Source organism: Pongo pygmaeus, chromosome 10, assembly GCF_028885625.2.
Source record: "Pongo pygmaeus isolate AG05252 chromosome 10, NHGRI_mPonPyg2-v2.0_pri, whole genome shotgun sequence".
Taxonomy (NCBI): domain Eukaryota; kingdom Metazoa; phylum Chordata; class Mammalia; order Primates; family Hominidae; genus Pongo; species Pongo pygmaeus.
The window spans coordinates 101,425,156-101,443,066 of NC_072383.2; the positions used below are offsets into that span (position 1 = coordinate 101,425,156).

Sequence of the window (17,911 nt, forward strand, 5' to 3'; positions counted from 1 at the left end):
ATTGAGAAATATATAAAAATGATGGAAATATTATAAATACACAAAAATGACCTCTTGACCTTTGGCAAAGATCTCAGGAAGCATTAACTTGCTGAGATCTGAGACATCCAATTGTTGAAAAAGAGTCACAAAATCCATGAAAGTACACAAATAACCTATCAGAAAATAAACTTAGTCTTAAACTAAATCTCAAAGAATGTCCAGGATCTAGCACTTACCACACGCACGTGACAGAAAACCAAGGTTGGGGTTAGGGCTGACATTCCAGAGTTTGCTAAATCATTAGCCTAAGTTGAAAAATAATACATAAAATTCTATGTGTGTCCACAATAAGCAGCAGGTACCTAAAACTGGGAAGAAAAAAATTTGCAGAACAATTACTCTCTTGTAAGCAAGTTAATGAAATTAATGGAATGGATGTTACATCATCTCAATGAGAGAAGGCTGTGTTAGGAAACTCTTAGTGACTCAGAATAACAAGCCCTGCATGAATACTGATGACCCTTAGCAAAAAATTCTTTCAATTCAGAAAATTCAGATTTTTGCCAAAACATCCCATGAAACTGAGGTGTGAAGGAAAAAACAATTATCAGCAAGAGTGATTTTAGGGAGCTTCAAATGAAATGGAAGACTAAACTGTTAAATATCCCTATTTTGATCATGATGTTATCTTTCTAAAAAACTGTTAATGTACCATTTATTTAGAGCCTACAATTTCTGGGTATTATAATAAGCACTTGATTTGGATTATCTCATGTAATTTGGCAACAGCCTAAGAGGCAGGTTTTATTAGGCACCAAGTGCCCCCTTTTATTGATGACAAGATTAAGGCTTAGAGAGGTTAAGTAACTTGCCTATAGTTACACAGTTAGCAGTGGAGCCAGGATCTGAACCCAGGTCATTTGATCTCTGCATACTGTCCATGAATCACAATCTCTTGCAGCCTCTATTCCTCTTCCCCCTTTTAAACCCTGCCAGAGAGGTACAGATGAGTCTCTGACTTAAGTCTTCTTCCTACCAAAGAATACTGAGCCTTCTTCTTTCCAGTTTTCTTGAAATGACAAAAGATATTCCTGTTTCTAGTTCACTTGGCAGCACTCTTTTCTCCTGTTGGCTTCCAAGAAAAGTAAGATATTTCTGATACACATCCACAGATGCCACCTTTGACTAGGGCAATTCAGACTAGAATGTACCTGGGCTTCAAGTTGAGTCACCCCCCAACCTGCACCCCACTCCAGTGTGTGTTCAGCCAATCACAAGTCTGATCTCGTCTTCTTCAGAAATGCCTCTGGGCATCAGGTCCTTTCTTCCCACTGCCATCACCTGAATCCATTTCTTAGTGGCCTGCATCGATCCAGCCTGACATTTTTACTAGTGTCCTTCTACTTAGAATCCCTCAAATGCTCCATCCCCATGGCTTCTTGCTGATGTTTGGCAGTTTCTGTGGTACCGAATCTCTGGAGGCCCACCTACAGGAACCTCCTTTCCAGCCAAGCTGCTTTCTTTCTTTCCTTTTTAACTCCTCATTAGAGTATTCACCAAATTTCCCTTTCCAAGATCTCACCTTCCTTAAAGGCTCTTTTGAGTCCCACTTCTCTTAGGAAGTGTTTGTTCCTCTCAGCCCAGGTGCACAATCACTTCTTTATCTATGCTTTCCACTTGGCATTTGATGCCCACAGGGTACTTCATAATAATTGACTCACAGAAATTGATTTGTCCTTAGTGCTCATCTAGTTAAACTCCCTCACATTACAGATGTGGAAAATTAGAGCCAAAGGGAGAAAATAACTCACCTGAGGCCACATAGGTAGTGGAGGCTGGTCAAGAACTCAGGCTCCTAATTATCAATTTTTCTATATAATTCCCTATGCTATGGACATAATATGGGAATTTAGTCCTCTGTTTCTTGCAAAGTAAAAGATTTACTCTGGTCCAGTCACCAGACAGTTAGTCAATACTACTCCTAACAGCCTATATTTCACCATGCTGATCCCCCTTCACTTGCTCCATTCTCTCCATACACTTTGTAAATCAGTGTTTCTCAATGAGTGTTCCTTGGATCTTGACTCCAAAATTACAGGTGATTCCTTCTTATAACGCAGTTCCCTGGGCTTTACCTAAACCGGTTGAATCAGGTTGTCTTAGAATCTGCCATTTCAAAACCATCCCAGATGATTCTTAACCATAGAAAATTTTGGAACCATTGATATATATACAGCCTATTTTTTTAAATTATAACTTTTCCCTAAATGTGTCCGCAAATTCACATTTACTATATAACAAGACACTACTTTTGTTTGTTAATACAATTTGTGGATTCTCAATCTTCTAAGTGCTCTATAAAGAACTTTAAACCCCTATGCTTTCCTGAGATCCCTGCCCCTAACCCCTTCCCACAGTTGTAGGGACCCTATTGCCAGCAGCACCAAAACTATGTGGAGGATGGAGCCAGGACCTGTTCTGGGATCACTCTGACTCTCACGCTGTTCCTCTGTACAATAAGTTCTGTCTCCTAAGAGCCATGCACCATTTTCATAAGAAATTTTTTTTTAAGGATTCAAAAAAAAAATCAGTCCAAAGTTCTGCAGTCTTTCTAGTTATATTAACGTTAACATTAACCATTCTTTTCTCTCCAGCTTCCCTGTTCTCTACTGAGAACTCTTCTCCCTAATCCTACAGATGACAGGGGCCTGCAGACTCACATTATTTCCCGGGCCTGGGCTTTATGACTGAATCTCAAGAGTCCAGGAGCAGACTTCCTCCCATGGGTAAATATACAGGTCACATTAAAGAATGTATTCTGCAATTCTTCACCTCAAGAAAATGCCAACAAATCCTGGAGAATGGAATATACCCTGGGCATTATTTCCAAGTCACATTTAGGGTTCTTTCACATTCCATGCCCAGGGCTAACTCTTGGTCATTTTCCTCTCTGCTTAGTTTCTGCCTCCCCTGGTCTGAGTAAGTTTCTGTCTGAATTCTCTTCATGCCTCATCTTCTTCCCAAAATGAAAGGAGGATAGTTACTCACAATTTTGCCATTTTGATACCTTGCTGAGAGCACTTTATAAATATTACAAAAGAAATCTAGAAGGGCTCCACATCCCATCCCAGATCATTAGGGACCAGCCCCTTCAGTGTACAGAAGAGTAAACAGACAACAGAGAGGGACAGTAACTTGTCCAAAGACACACAGCTAATTGGTGGCAGTTCTGGAGGCCAGATCCCCAACCCCCTAAAGCAATGGTCATTCATTCCTGTGAAAGCCACCAAGGACAGATGTTCTCCCACTTAGAAACAATTGTTGAGGACATTTGTCTGTTGACTTCCTGGACATTCTCATCAGCTTCCAATGAATTCAGACTTCTTACTGAGCTTATGAAACCAGGAAGCACCAGCAGTCTTCAGATCTCTTTCTCTGGAGGCCCAAATTCCCCTAACTGAGCAGCTCAGGCTGCCGTGGCTCACCTGTCCAAAGTCAGAGGGTTTCCTGCCCAAGCCTTGGTTTTCCAGGACCGCAGTGGACATGTTGGCTCCCCGGGAGTGAGGTCTCTGGCTTTTTAGGGCCTCAGGTCCAGGCAGGTTTGCAAACAGCACGTGGGGCTGAAGGTTTTAACCTCACACTAGGGAGGAGATGAGAGTTACAAAGGGTGCCTCTTGCGCGGTGCATCTCCGCACAGTAACGCCCCTCGTGGGCGTTGTCCTGACGCAGGAGGCCAGGGCAGCCTGCCCGATGCTCCAGGTCACCTGCCCAGGACAAGCCGGAGGGGAGGGGCTGAGGGAGGGTGAGGGGGACGCAGGAGGCACCACTTCGCTGCCCGCCTTGGGTAATGGGAAGAAGCCAAGGAGCGACGGGCCACCCAAGCCCCGTCGATTAGACAGGTTTAGGCACTTCCGGGACGCTCAGAAGCCTGGGAAGCGGGTTCTCTGCAATTGGAATAAGCCTGCGACCGTCTGGTATAACAATTATATGAATAATCCGCCCCCCTTACCCACAGCTGAAACAGTCAGGATTCTCATTTAGATTTTTGTTGTTGTTTTCCCTTCTGTTAACCTCTAAGCACACTGCCTTGCTGTGCGCTGACTTCAGAAAACTACAGCTAGAGGGCACGTGAACGCTGAGCACAGCAGGTAAAGAGCAAATTTAAGAGCGATCTGGATTTAAATCCAGCCTGGTGTTCTCTAGCTGTTCGCACAACTGCTCCTGAAGCTCGGAAAAGAGGGTGGTAGAGCCACCTTGCTGGAAGGTTTTAAGAATAGGAATAAAGAAATGCATTAAAATTTAGTACAGTTCTTCCACATAAACACTCAGTAAATGGAAGATATTGTTTAAAAGCAAATCCACATAAATTTGACAATAATTACTGAGACCTGTACCGTGTGCTTGGTGGTGTTCTAGTCTTTGGGAATACAGCAATGAACAAAACAGACTCTGCCTGCCCAGCCATGCTGCCATTCTGGTGGGCAGAAAATAAACATATAAATAAGTTTAGGTAGGGCTGTCTTTTGAAGAAAGTAAAGTAGGGGGATGGTCTATGAGTGAGCTGGTGGTTTTTGGCCAGTGGTCTTCAAATAGTCAGGAAGATGTCATTAACCACACTTTTAGAGAAGACTGAGGGTGAGGCATTACTGACCAGCAGGTAAAACAAAGTATAAAAGAATGCTGGAAAGCAGGTTCAGAGGTTCAGAAAGGATGTGAAAACTCAGGGTCCTCAAGCCTTGAGTGCCTCCTTAATATTTGCCCAAGAGAAATTAATGGGCTGTAAGAAAATAAGCCAATAATAAAGGTTGCTGGAAGCCCATCCCTCTCCTCCCGCTGTTCTTTGACTAAGCATATGACAAAAAATAAATAAAAATAAATAAATAAAAATAAAACTCAGGTTTAGGATTCAAAACAAGTGGTTTAACTCTTGGTTCTACCACTGATTTGGTCAAGCCCATGCCTCAGTTTTTTTTTGTCTTTAAAATTAGAATTTTAAGGGATATTTAGTATTCCTTAAGCCTCTATGATGTGCCAGGCTGTCTACTGTCTGCTAAGAATACAGATATAACAAGTGCAATTTCTTTCCAAAAGGAACCTTTAGGGGCCTGATGAATATTTCCCATAGTAAGTTGGAAGCTCAATGTTGTTAAATATTGAAGGCGAAGATCTTGATTTCCATCCTCAGGAGAATCTGTATTCTTTATCTGACTTCGGTATTTTTCAGTGTAGTAGACATAAAACATGTTGTATTCCTCAGCCTCAGGATTTTCTTACAAACATCATTTCATCCCTTGATGCTACTTGAAGGCAATGAATGTGACAGCTCCAAAAATATTACAGGCATGCAATAAAGAAAAGCAAAGAATGTTATCTACTTATTTGCATGCACACTCTGTCTTAGACACTGTGCCACGCTCTCCACGTGCATGGTTTCACTTCTTCCTCTTAACAATCCCATGAACTATGCACTCCGTCTTAATAGGCAAGAAACTGAGGCCCAGGAAGTTTAAACAAACGGCCCAAATTCAACCTATGTTTCACCCAACACCAAGGCACTGCACTGGCTCTCAAATACTTTTGCTTTCCTGTTTGAAATGAGGACAACATAATTTTTAGCACAACAAAATGATAGCTTTTCTTTCTTCTCCCAATAACAGCTGAAAATGCAATTCTTTTTTCTAATGTTTAATTTTTGTGGGAACATAGTAGATGTATGCATTCATGGAGTATGTGCAATATTTTGATACAGGCATGCAATGTGTAATAATCACATCATTGAAAATGGGGCATCCATCCCCTTAAGCATTTATCTTTTGTGTTGCAAACAAGCCGATTATACCCTTTCAGGTATTTTTAAATGTATAATTAAATAATTTTGACTATATTCACCCTGTTGTACTATCAAATACTAGGTCTTATTCATTCTTTCTATATTTTTTTGTGCCTATTAACCATCTCCACCTCCCCTCCAGGCCCCTGCTACCCTTCCCCACCTCTGGTAATTAGCTCTCTACTCTCTAGCTCCATGAATCAAATTGTTTTGATTTTTAGACCCCACATATGAGTGAGAATATGTGGTGTTTGGCTTTCTGTGCCTGGCTTATTTCGTTTGACATAATGACCTCCAGTGCTGTCCATGTTATTGCAAATAACAGCATCTCATTCTTTTTTATTGCTGAATAGTACTCCATTGTGTATTAAAGTACCACATTTTTTTTTCTTTTATTGTAATTATTATTATTATTATTATTATTATACTTTAGGTTTTATGGTACATGTGCCCAATGTGCAGGTAAGTTACATATGTATACATGTGCCATGCTGGTGCACTGCACCCACCAACTCGTCATCTAGCATTAGGTATATCTCCCAATGTTATCCCTCCCCCCTCCCCCCAACCCACAACAGTCCCTGAAGTGTGATGTTCCCCTTCCTGTGTCCATGTGTTCTCATTGTTCAATTCCCACCTATGAGTGAGAATATGCGAAAGTACCACATTTTTTTAAAACCCATGTTGATGGAGACTTGGGTTGCTTCCAGATCTTGGCTATTGTGAACAGTGCTGCAACAAACATAGGAGAACAGACATCTCTTTGATATACCGATTTCCTTTCTGATGGGTATATACCCAGCAGTGGGATCACTAGATCATATAGTAGCTCTATTTTTAGTTTTTTGAGGAACTGCCAAACTGTTCTCCATAGTGGTTGTACAAAAATGGAATTTTTAATCCTATCTCACATAAAAATGCCCTAAATCTAGGTTGAGAGGAAAGCACATCATTGCTACCTCAGAGAAGAAAAACTAATTGCTTCTTTAAAAAAATTATTCTGGCAAAAAGGAAAAATTTATTTATGCGCTAAGATAAAAATAAGAGATTGCTTGTGCCATAAACTTGCAGATGATTTTTAAGCCACCTTTTTGTTCAGTTTGGTTGGAATGCAATGTGCTGCTATAATGAGAACAGTGCTGGGTGCTAAGGAAATTGAGGAAAAAAAGGCACGTCTAGAAGAAGCACTCACAGTCAGTCAGTAGACCACTGAGGTATTTTTTAACACTGCACAGAGGTGGGGAACATGTCGCAAGATGAGAAGTTGTGTACTTGGCAAACTTAGAGCTGACCTTCGCTGATTTGGAAGTTGAAGATTACCCAACCATTGCAGGTTTATCAGTTCTTTCTTGTTTATCTTCATGTGCAGAAGGTTGAGTTAATCATAATCCATGAGTTCATGGCACAGAAACAAAACCTACATGACCCTTCTCTTGTTTTTTTATTCATTCTCTTTTATCATAATTCCTCACTCTCACTGCCTTTCCCCAGAGGCAACTTCTCTAATATGATGTTTAGCCTTGAACTTGTGAAATACATAGAAATGTTTGTGCATATATGTATTTTTCATGGATATGAGATGTGGCACTATAGATTTACTATAATCTATGGATGTACTATAGATTTCATAGTTTCTTTTTTCTTTCAACTGTGTTCTTAGGATCTAGCCATGCTGCTGAATATATATCTAGTTCTTTGCTTTTCTAATTGGTCAGAATATCCCAGTGTGTATCTGCCACATTTGACTTCTTTATTTTCCAGTTATGGACATCTAAGTCGTTTCTAATTTTTCACCACCCCAAACAATACTGTGATAAATTTCCTTATCTTTCTTCCCTTATAGGCCTGGGGTAGAAATCTTCTGGGATAGAAGAGTGGGGCTATTATGAATCACAGGAAACATGCACTCTTAATTTCACAAAGTGCTGCCAGATTGCCCTTTAGAGTGGCTTGGACCAGTCTACACACCAACCAGCAAGCAAAAGAGTTCCTAGTGGTGGGTATGCCTAATATGTGGTATTCTCCAAAGGTCAGAATTTTTGCCAATCTGATCAGCATAAGCTGGTGTGTTGTTATTTTTAATTTGAATTTCTCTCATAACTCATGGGTTTGAGCATCTCTTTATATACTTATACCTCTTAGATTTCCCATGCTATGAATAGTTTATCATCATATTCTCTACCCATTTTCTACTAGGATTCCTGTCTTGTAGATTTGTTGCAATAATTTCTGTTAGCTCTGTGTCCAAATATTAGCTCTGCGCCCTTCTCAGTCACTGAACACATTGGCTCCCAATGTGTCACTGTCAGTTAATTGTCAACTGGTGTCCTTCCTTGATTAAACAATAAAACAAGTAATTTTGAAATAATAAGTCCATCCTTTAAAAAATTTTTGTGGTTTGTACTATAGAGTATTGTTTAAGAAGTCCTTCCCCATCCCAAAGTTCCAAAGAGGTGCTCTTCTCTCTATCATCTAGATCTTTCATATCTAGATATCTACCTGCATTATAGATCTACCTGTACATGCCTTGGGGATTTCTTAGAGGCTTTTCAACATGGTCCCACAGTCCAGCTAATACCACCTAACTTAAAGAGGCCCATCCCACAATCAATTTTCTTTTGGGATTTTCTCACCATAGAGCCTATTTTAACTTTCCGCTAGATATATAGGTCAAATTTTCTTTCTCTGATTTGAAAGTTATCCCTTATGTTTTTATCTTTTTGCTATATTTTATTTTTTTCTCCAAGTTATATAATTTTTTCCTTTTAGATATAATTTTTTTCATTTATTTTTGAGGAGGTGAGCACTCATATGGCTCAAACATCAAAATGTAAAACCTAGTGAAAATTATTTCACATTCCCCTGTTCATCAGGCACCTGATTCTCTTCTCCAAAGATAACCAATGTTGTTTCTTCTAGAGATTTTTAAGCAAATATTTATGATAGTGTATATGCGTATATTCCTTCCCTCCTTTTCTTACACAAATGGTAGTATACTATACATGATTCTAAATCTTACCTTTTTTTTTTTTTTTTTTTTTTTTTTTTGAGATGAAGTCTGGCTCTGTTGACAGGCTGGAATACAGTGGTGCGATCTTGGCTCACTGCAGCCTCCACCTCCCAAGTTCAAGTGATTCCCCCACCTCAGTATCCTTAGTAGCTGGGGCTACAGGTGCGCACCACCATGCCCAGCTAATTTTTTGTATTTTAGTAGAGAGAGTGTTTCACTATTTTGGCCAGGTTGGTCTCGATCTCCTGAACTCATGATCCACCCACCTCAGCGTTCCAAAGTGCTGGGATTACAGGCATGAGTCACCGCGCCCGGCCCTAAACCTTGCCATTTTAAACTTTAAACTTAATGATATATCTTAAGGTCATGCTGTTTACTACATGAAGACCTTATTTATTCTTTTGTAATGGTTCCACTGTATTTTTATGTGGATTATCATAATTTATTTCATCAGTACTCTGTTGGTAAGTATTAACATTTATGTTGTTTCTAATCTTTCACTATTACAAGTAATGCTCTAATGAAGAACTTTGTATGTATCATTTTACACATGTGTAAGAAGATATCTATGTGAAATAATACGTTAAGTTGAATGTATGAGTCAAAGGACATGAGAATGTATCATTTTAGTAGATATTGACAAATTACCCTCTAGAGGGTGACCATATAATTTATTATCCATGTTAGAATGTCTTGATAGTGAAAGGAGATACTAGTTATAATTACACAGAAAAAAAACAGATATAAATTGGACTGTCTCTGTTAAACGGTTATGTATGGTCTATCAATCCATATGAGTTCTACCAACTTACACTTTACCAACAAAATATAAGAATGTCCACTTTCCCTATAGTTTTCAACCCAATGTGACATTGTATACTTCACTACTGGGCAAATGTCAACAAGTAAGTTCAGATTTACAGAAAGACCAGACATCACTTGAGTAAATCAAGAGGTCTGCTGAGTCAAGATTCACAGCAAAAATATCATCAGTATCACCTACGAACAAGCAGGATATGTTTACAGCAGGGGGTACACACTTGTGGATGATAATGCCTGCATGAATGAGAGATATGCTAGACCTTATGGAAGCTCAGCTCCTCCTTCACACACATGCCTGATGAGCATGAGACTAAAGCAGTTCTGGACAGGGACTTGACTGTATACAACACACTTGGTTTCAGCATAACACGTTAATCACACATTGCACAGTTTGGTGAAATGGATATAGCACAGGGTACCCTTATGCCTGAACAAACTTCTCATTAATCATATTCAAGCTCTTCATGCTAATTTAAACTGCTTGAACCAAGAACATTTATAAATTTATTGCTGTGGGACCAGAACAAATATTAGGTACCCAGGCATGTGGCCTATAGACCATCCATGAGAACTTACCAAAATTTTTGATTCTCACCATTCTAGAGGGGGAAAACCATATTATAGTTTAAATTAGAATGTACCTTATTTTGAGCAATGTTTGTACATATTTAAAAGTAATTTCTATTGTCATTTCTGTGAACTGTCTATACCTAAGATGTCTAAATTCTGATTATTTCTCTAATGGGATATTTTGTACCTGTCTTGGGGATTTCCCAGAGGCTTTTTGACATGGTCTCACAGTCCAGGTAATACCACCTGACTTAAACAGGTCCATCCCACAATCAATTGTCTTTTGGGGTTATCTCACCGTGCAGCCTATTTTAAGGAAAACATACCTTGTCCTGCCAATGGCGGAGTCCAGCTTCTTCTCTGGACTTCCTCCCTGTCTATGCTCAATATTCAAAGAAGTTATCCAGTTTTTTGCCTTTATACACGAATTAGGCAGTTTCTACACCTGCAAAGTCCAGAGGATGTAGGCCAAGCTCTCTGGTAGGTTCTTTTTAACCTCCCTAACTTGGTATAAGGTAAAGAGGAGGGAACACTTCTCCCCTTCCAGTGGAAGCAAAAGAGAAATGTCACAGCACATTGACACATCTCTAGTGAAATTCTCTTTCCAGCCATTTGTTTTAGTCTTCTGGTTTGTCCTTATAAATCCTTACAGTGAGTATTGAATCTAATGCTGTAAAATGGGATTCTCCATCTCTTAGTATGCATGTCCTGTATAGAAAGTCGTAAACTCCAAAGCAGCAAAAACAAGACAATCACATTCAATGTACTATGAGCAGCAACTAGACTGATGGGTTTTTTTTTAATTAAGCTATTTCCTTAAATATTTAACCAGTTTTATGCATTTGTACAGAATTTAGCAAATGGGGATGTTAGAGACAATTTCCATGGCATTTCTACATGTCTTGGACTACCTTTTCAAGGATATATGCACAGCAAAGAGCTTTAGAGGCTAGTCTGTTCCTTTGGGTCAGACAGCAGAATTATTTATTGACCAGTATAATAATTATAGAGAACATCTCCATCTCTGAAGACATTCCATAATAATAAAGTCTTCAACCTCTCACCAGAAGAAAACTTGTTTCCATGCCAAGGTAAAGATAATGCCTATCTTTGAAGAGGAGGATGAGGAAGTTGCCATCAGCTTTTGTATGGATCAGAATGTCCCAAGCTCAGTGTTCCTCGGCTGTGAAACTGTATGCTCAGCATCCACCTGGATCCACTCTGCATTACCCATGGACTTGGGGGACAAGGAGAATCAATAAAAATATGGACCTCATGTTACCTGTTGTGCCCTGAACAATAAACTGTGTAAATTCATTTGGATTCCTGGTTTACTCATTTGCCAATGTTATGAAAGTGTGGAAAGTCTGCCTAGAAGTTACACTGATGTTCAGGAATTGTTTGGCAACTTGATAGGAAAGAAAGGGACCTGTGGCATATACAACTAGGTTCTCCATTTTCTTTCCTTCTTTCTCATGGAAATGGAAACTCAATATTAGTTTTCCCCAATCCTTCATAGAATAAAAACTGTCTTTCCCAGCCTTTCCCAGCCTTCCTTACAGCTGAGTGTAACTACAGGTCTAATATTTGGCCAAAGAAATGCAAGAAGTAGTCTGTGCAATACCTAAGTAGTGCCCATAGAGGAAGCACACCCTTCTCCTTTTATTTTCTCCTTCTTGAAGGATGGGATGCAGGTATGCTGACTGGAGCAGGAGCAGCCATATTGGATTATAAGGTAAATTTAGGAATGGAGACATGTTTTTCAGAGCAAAGGAGGAAAGGTTCAAGATAGAAGAAGCATTTGTGGTTATTGATACCATAAAGCATCACTTCAGCAGCCTTAAACTGCTGACTTAGAATTTGATGAGAAAAATTGACTTCTACTTTGTTTAAACTCATTTTTTTTGACGTTTCTGTCACTCATAATCAAATCTAATCACAACAACCTAAGAGACATGGATTGATATTTAAGATAGATTTACTTGTCCTAAAACTATTCTTTCTTCATCAGACTTCAGAGAAAAATGCAATATGTCTCATTGAAAACACAAAAGAGACTTCCTAAAAGTCAGCATGGCTCACGAACTTCTTCAGAACTTTGTTTCCATGGCATCCTTCTTTTTAGTCTAACTTTTCCCTCACAGACAACCCAGAAATCTAAAGATCAGGCAAAGCCCACATAAACCCAATGCAATTAAGGTATGAAGTCATGGTTTTCATTAAAATAAGATTTCAGGCAGGCTATTCCAGGAATTCTTAGCAGAATTTAGACTTTACATTGAGTCATAATAAAGTCAGTTAGTAAATCAAGTGCATTTGATCCAAGTTTAAGTACAAACCAATATATATATAATATACGTTATATGTATGATCTCAAGACTCTGAAGCCATTGCATTAGCATCCCTTCTCGGCAACATCAGAGTGAGATCACTGAGGTGCTGTCATTCATGCACACATTTATTCAACAAACGTTTGTTGAAGACATACTAAGTGCTAGGCACTGTTTATGGTAAACAAGACAGTCCACTCAAAGTAATTTCACATGCTATTAGGGAACATAAACATTAAATAAGACAAAAACGGCAAGACAAACTCAGTACTTAACAGTGACCAAGAAGACATTGAGTTTTAAAAAGAGGTAAGAGACTATTGGGGGATACTGGTTTAAGTTGGGTGCTGAGGGAAGATCTATTCAACAAGGTAATGTTTGAGCTGAGAACTGAATTATGGAAAGTCTCCAAATGCAAAGAGCTGGGGGAAGGGATTTCTGGTAGAGGAAACATCTATAAAAAATCTCTAACATATGAGTAAATGGGACTTTTTGAGGAGCATACGTAAGCCAGTTGTGGTGGGGGTAAAGAGAGTGAAAAGGAGAGAGGTATAAGCTGAGTCTGGAGAAGTAGGCAGGACAAATTCATGTAACTGGTTCATAGCCAGTTGTGAGCTAAAAGTATTAGGTTGGTGCAAAAGTAACTGCAGTTTTTGCCATTAAAAAAATGCAAAAAACCACAATTACTTTTGCACCAACCTGATAGTTCACATAGACATTCCAGAGACTATTTTTCAAGAAGTTATCAACAATTTTGTGAGCATATTTCTAAACAGAACCACGATTAAAAACAAAATTATGTAAATTTGTGATTGAATCAATTATATTAAAAACAAAGGTAATAAATACTCCAAGAAGATTACTTCTAATTATTTTACTGCATTTTATTACTATCTATGCTTTTAAAGTTATTTTATGTCCATTGTATCTATGTTGTAGAAATATGACATAATATGCTACTGTACCTCTCTTCCCAATTCTGTGTTCAGTGACATGATGTTGGTAGCTTGATGTCAGTCATAGAGTGAGCCTTTACACCATGATAATTAGCAAACACTGTTTGTTTGGGTGGGTGGGTGGGTTGCTAAACATTTACCACAACCCCACTGACTATTACTATGGTAGCAAAATCACAAATAGGACTGGATTGAAGTCTGATGGCTCAGAGGACAGAGCAACAATGTCATTAGGAATAGAAGACACTTAGTGGTAGAGAAGGCTCAGCCATTGATAACAGAGCAAGAGACATCAAATCCAAGGTTATCAGGGTATGCTTGGTCTGAAGAAAAATTCAAGGTGAAAGCTAGGGGAGGCTGCCAAAATGGAAGGCTTAGGAGTAAGGATCAACACTCACCTGGTCAATTCATACACTACATCTTCAAAAAAGTTTGGTTTTTTTTTTTCTGACTCATTGCTCCTAGTCAGAGGTGGGCACCCTTCCTTGGCCTAGATACTGCCTGGCAGTTTTCTCTGCAAACTCACACATTCTCTTGTGATTTTGTTTCCACTCTTCTGTCTCCTCTCCTCAACTAAGAACTCTCAGGACAGAGATCAAATATTAGTATTTCTAAATCCTCAAGAATAAGCATGGTGCCTGATGCACATTATGTGTTCAATGCTTACTAGTATAATCAGAAATGTAGAAAAATATGCACAAGTATGTTCAGGGCAACATGATTCCAGATAGTATGGGGAGAAATGAAATCTTCAGCACAGGGAAAATAATTAATTACAGTTTATTCAAATAATAGCTGCAGCCACAAAAAAAATAAGGTTATAAAAGTGTGATATTTTACAATTTACACAATTAAGCTATGAATAATTACTGATAAAAGATGTAAAGCCTTGTATTCCTCATTATGTAGGTATGTCAGGAAGCATACACCCCAACCCTATGCCAAAAAACAAACAAACAAACAAAAACCAAAAAACAAAACCTAGAAAGAGGCAGTGTTTTGTTTAGATTGTGGAATCAGGAGTGATATTTTGTTTGTCACATTTATTCTTTCCCACTTACATGTATGTAAGGAAGTACAGTTGCAAGGGAAAATATACTTTGTCTAAAACTATATTGGATTTCTAGTTGAACGTAAATGAAATATCCTTCAGCTTTATTCTTTCTATTTCATTCCTTCTGGAAAGAGAGAGAAACAAAAATTAATTCAGCACTTAGTTATTCAGTACCAGGCACATTGGAAAGGTTATCTCACTTGATACTTTCTATAGTCCAATGAGATACACTTTTATTTTAAAGTTTTTAAATGTTTAATATATACATAGTAGTTGTACATAGTAGTTGTATGTATTTGTGGGGTACATGAGATATTTTGATACAATCATACAATGAGTCATAATCACATCAGGATAAATGGGGCATCTGTCACCTCAAGCATTTATCCTTTCTTTGTGTTACAAACAATCCAATTATACTTTTAGTTATTTTTAAATGTACAATAAATTACTGTTGACTGATAGGTTTTTAGTATTCTTATTGTGTGGATGAGGAGTCTGAGATATTGTAGTCTTCTGGGATAGAAAGCAAAATATCAGGTATGGTGATGTCAGGGCTTGGAGAAAGTCCCCATTATCTTTTCCCTCTGGTTCTCAAGGGAAGCAAAATGTTTAGTGGAAGGGGTGTGGTCTAAACACCCCTATCCACTTAGAGACCCCTGACCCTTGCAGGGACTTGGTAGGTTTGACCATTTGAAAGCATGAGTTTTGGAGACTGCAGTTATTACTCATCTAATAAAAAATTTTGGAGGCACATATTCTGAGGTACACAGTCCATCAGGCCATGGGGTGCTCAGTTTCCTGATAAGACACAGACCTGATCGTGGATACAAATTCTTTCACTAATTCCTCTGTGTCTGTCTCACCAGGGGAAAAATGTTGCTGAGGTCTAGGGCTAAGGAGACACTTGGGGGACTAGACATGAGATTCATCCACCCAATCTAAAAATATTTGTTCAGCTTTTGCTGCAAGAGAGCCACTCTTCTAGGTTCCATGATTATAACTGCCTTCCTGAGTTTATGTTTCTTTTAGGAAATGGAGACTGATATGGTTTGGCTGTGCCACCACCCAAATTGGGGCGTTCTCATGCCCCCATGCTGCTGTTCTCATGGTAATAAATGAGTTTTCAGGATATCTGATGGTTTTATAAAGGGCTTTTTTCCCTTTTGCTCGGCACTTTTCCTTCCTGCCACCATGTGAAAAAGGATGTGTTTGCTTCCCCTTCCACCATGATTGTCAGTTTCCTGAGGCCTCCTCAGCCCTGGAAAACTGTGGGTCAATTAAACCTCTTTCCTTTATAAATTACCCGGTCTTGGGTATGTCTTTATTAGCAGCATGAGAATAGACTAATACAGACATTAGTCAAATCACAGGAATAAATTCAAATTTGTAATCTTAACAAGTGCCATGAAGGAGATGTACATAATGCTCTGAGAACGTTTCCCTAGGAAGTTTTTGCAATCTCAGAGAGCAAAGTAGAAATATCTAGATGAAAAGGGAAGGGAAGAACCCGGAACCTTCCAGAACCTTCCAGGCAGAAGGAATAGCATGAGCAAAGGTCATGTTGCAGAAACAATGGGGAACTTGTTGAAGATGCGAGTGGAAAGCTCCTTGGGGTAGACCATGTCAACCATGGCAAGGAACTTTTATCTTTATCCTGAGAGGTGGAGTGCCCTTGAAGTGTGTAATCAGAGGTGGCTCCATTAGATATGCATTTTGACAAGACCACTCTGGCTGCAAGGTGGAGAGTGGAATGGAAGGGATCAAAAGCAGCTAATAGGTGACTGCACTTGTCCAGGTGAGAAATGGCCATGATGCCTTGGACTAAAGTGGTACTGAGGGTGGAGATGAAGAAAATAGGATGAATTTGAGAAAAATTTAGAAATTTTAAAAAGAGGAGTCTAGGTATGAGCCAGCATGAGAAACAGGTCAAAGATGACTCTTAGGCTGCTAAGTAGATGAAGAGAATGCCATTCTCAGAGATAGCCCCATCTCTGCTTTTGAAGGAACAAAGAGATCTATTGAGCTGTGCTCTTCAGTCTAATCATTGAGAAGATCCCTGTGGAACTAGGACTCATTGAGATATTAAGTTAGGGAACTTCTATTATGTGTTATGTTTCTAAAAACTATTTTTCTATTTGTATTTTACATTTTGATTTACAGAGTATTTTCAAATACATTATCTGTAAGGTATAGATTGCTATCCCCATTTTGAAAATGAGGAAATAAACTGAGTAGTTAAGTAACTTGCTCAAAGTCACACAGCTATCTGAGTCCAAATTCAATGCTCTTTTTATTTTATTTCTGCCACTCATTCATTCAGTATATGTTTACCACCTATTCAGAGGCAGCAGAGGCAGATTCATCATGTAGCTAATGAACTAAAGCTTTAGAGCCTCACATCTACATAAGCTCTGAGGCTCTTAGAGGAACCCTAGAAACGAGTTTGTCTGGTTACATATTTTCATCTTTTTGTTTTTTAATTTGCCAGAGTAATATAGTTAAACCACAATTAGGTATGACTTCCGTCTCTTCCCACATTAACATCCTCTCCGTCATGCTTCTCCTCATGGCCAGTGGCCACAGACATCTTTGAGATCCAGATAAGAACAAGATAGGATGAAAATTAATTTGTGTATAGTTAGTGGTTATATTGACATCTTTTGCACCTACTTTTATAAGAGTTGTTTTGCTGACTGTCTAAGTGTAAGAAGAGATTCCAGAACACCCCTGCTGTCCACTGTGCTGAGTTACTGGGTCTCAAGGTCTTGAGAAGAAGTTTGGAGAGCATGTTGTATGGGGTCTAGTTCCCTCTAATCCCTGATCAAAACAGAATTTCTCTCCTTGTCAGGAATATACTTGATAATAAAGCAAAAACACACACCCTTTCTTCCCCATTTCTGTTGAGAAATTGTGTGAAATCAATTTATGAGAATTCCTGTTTGTAAGGCACAAATCTTTAGTGGTTCTACAACTACACATTTCAGTATATTTGTGTGTGAAGTGATATGTCTTACATATCTATGGTATCAATAATAAAAAAACAAATTTCAATCATGTTATAGAAAAATTATCTATTTATTCTCTCTGAAGATAATGAAAGTAAAAATTATGAGATAATCAGTGTACACCAAAAATACAGAAAGAGTTACTGTAGAGGTTGATTAGATAATTTATTAATAAAAATATTATATAATTTACCTGGAATTTGTGGCATTTTGCCAGCCTTCAATAAGGTGGCATTTACTTGGGCTTTTGTTCTAAAGACATATTCATTTTTCTATCAAATTTTATATTTAAAATTTTGTATTCCTTTCCTTAAATAGAGCCCCAAAGTTTTATAAGCCACAGGCTTCC

General features: G+C 38.6%; 1 protein-coding gene across 6 annotated transcripts in view; it reads right to left on the minus strand.

The window, feature by feature from the left end:
• The window catches only part of PAH (phenylalanine hydroxylase), a 115,133-nt gene that overhangs the window by 76,821 nt on the left and 20,401 nt on the right, over positions 1–17,911 (minus strand). Inside the window, exons 1-2 of one of the 6 annotated variants that reach the window (XM_054445691.2) lie at positions 3,468–3,654; positions 219–287 (exon numbers count right to left, since the gene is read on the minus strand). In XM_054445691.2, the coding sequence (XP_054301666.1) occupies positions 219–287; positions 3,468–3,527 (129 nt within the window). In that variant the 5' untranslated portion in view covers positions 3,528–3,654. Of the gene's footprint in view, positions 1–218; positions 351–3,467; positions 3,678–17,911 lie in introns of those variants that run through there. The other 5 variants (XM_054445693.2, XM_054445694.2, XM_054445696.2 and 2 more) reach the window with 5 other exon arrangements.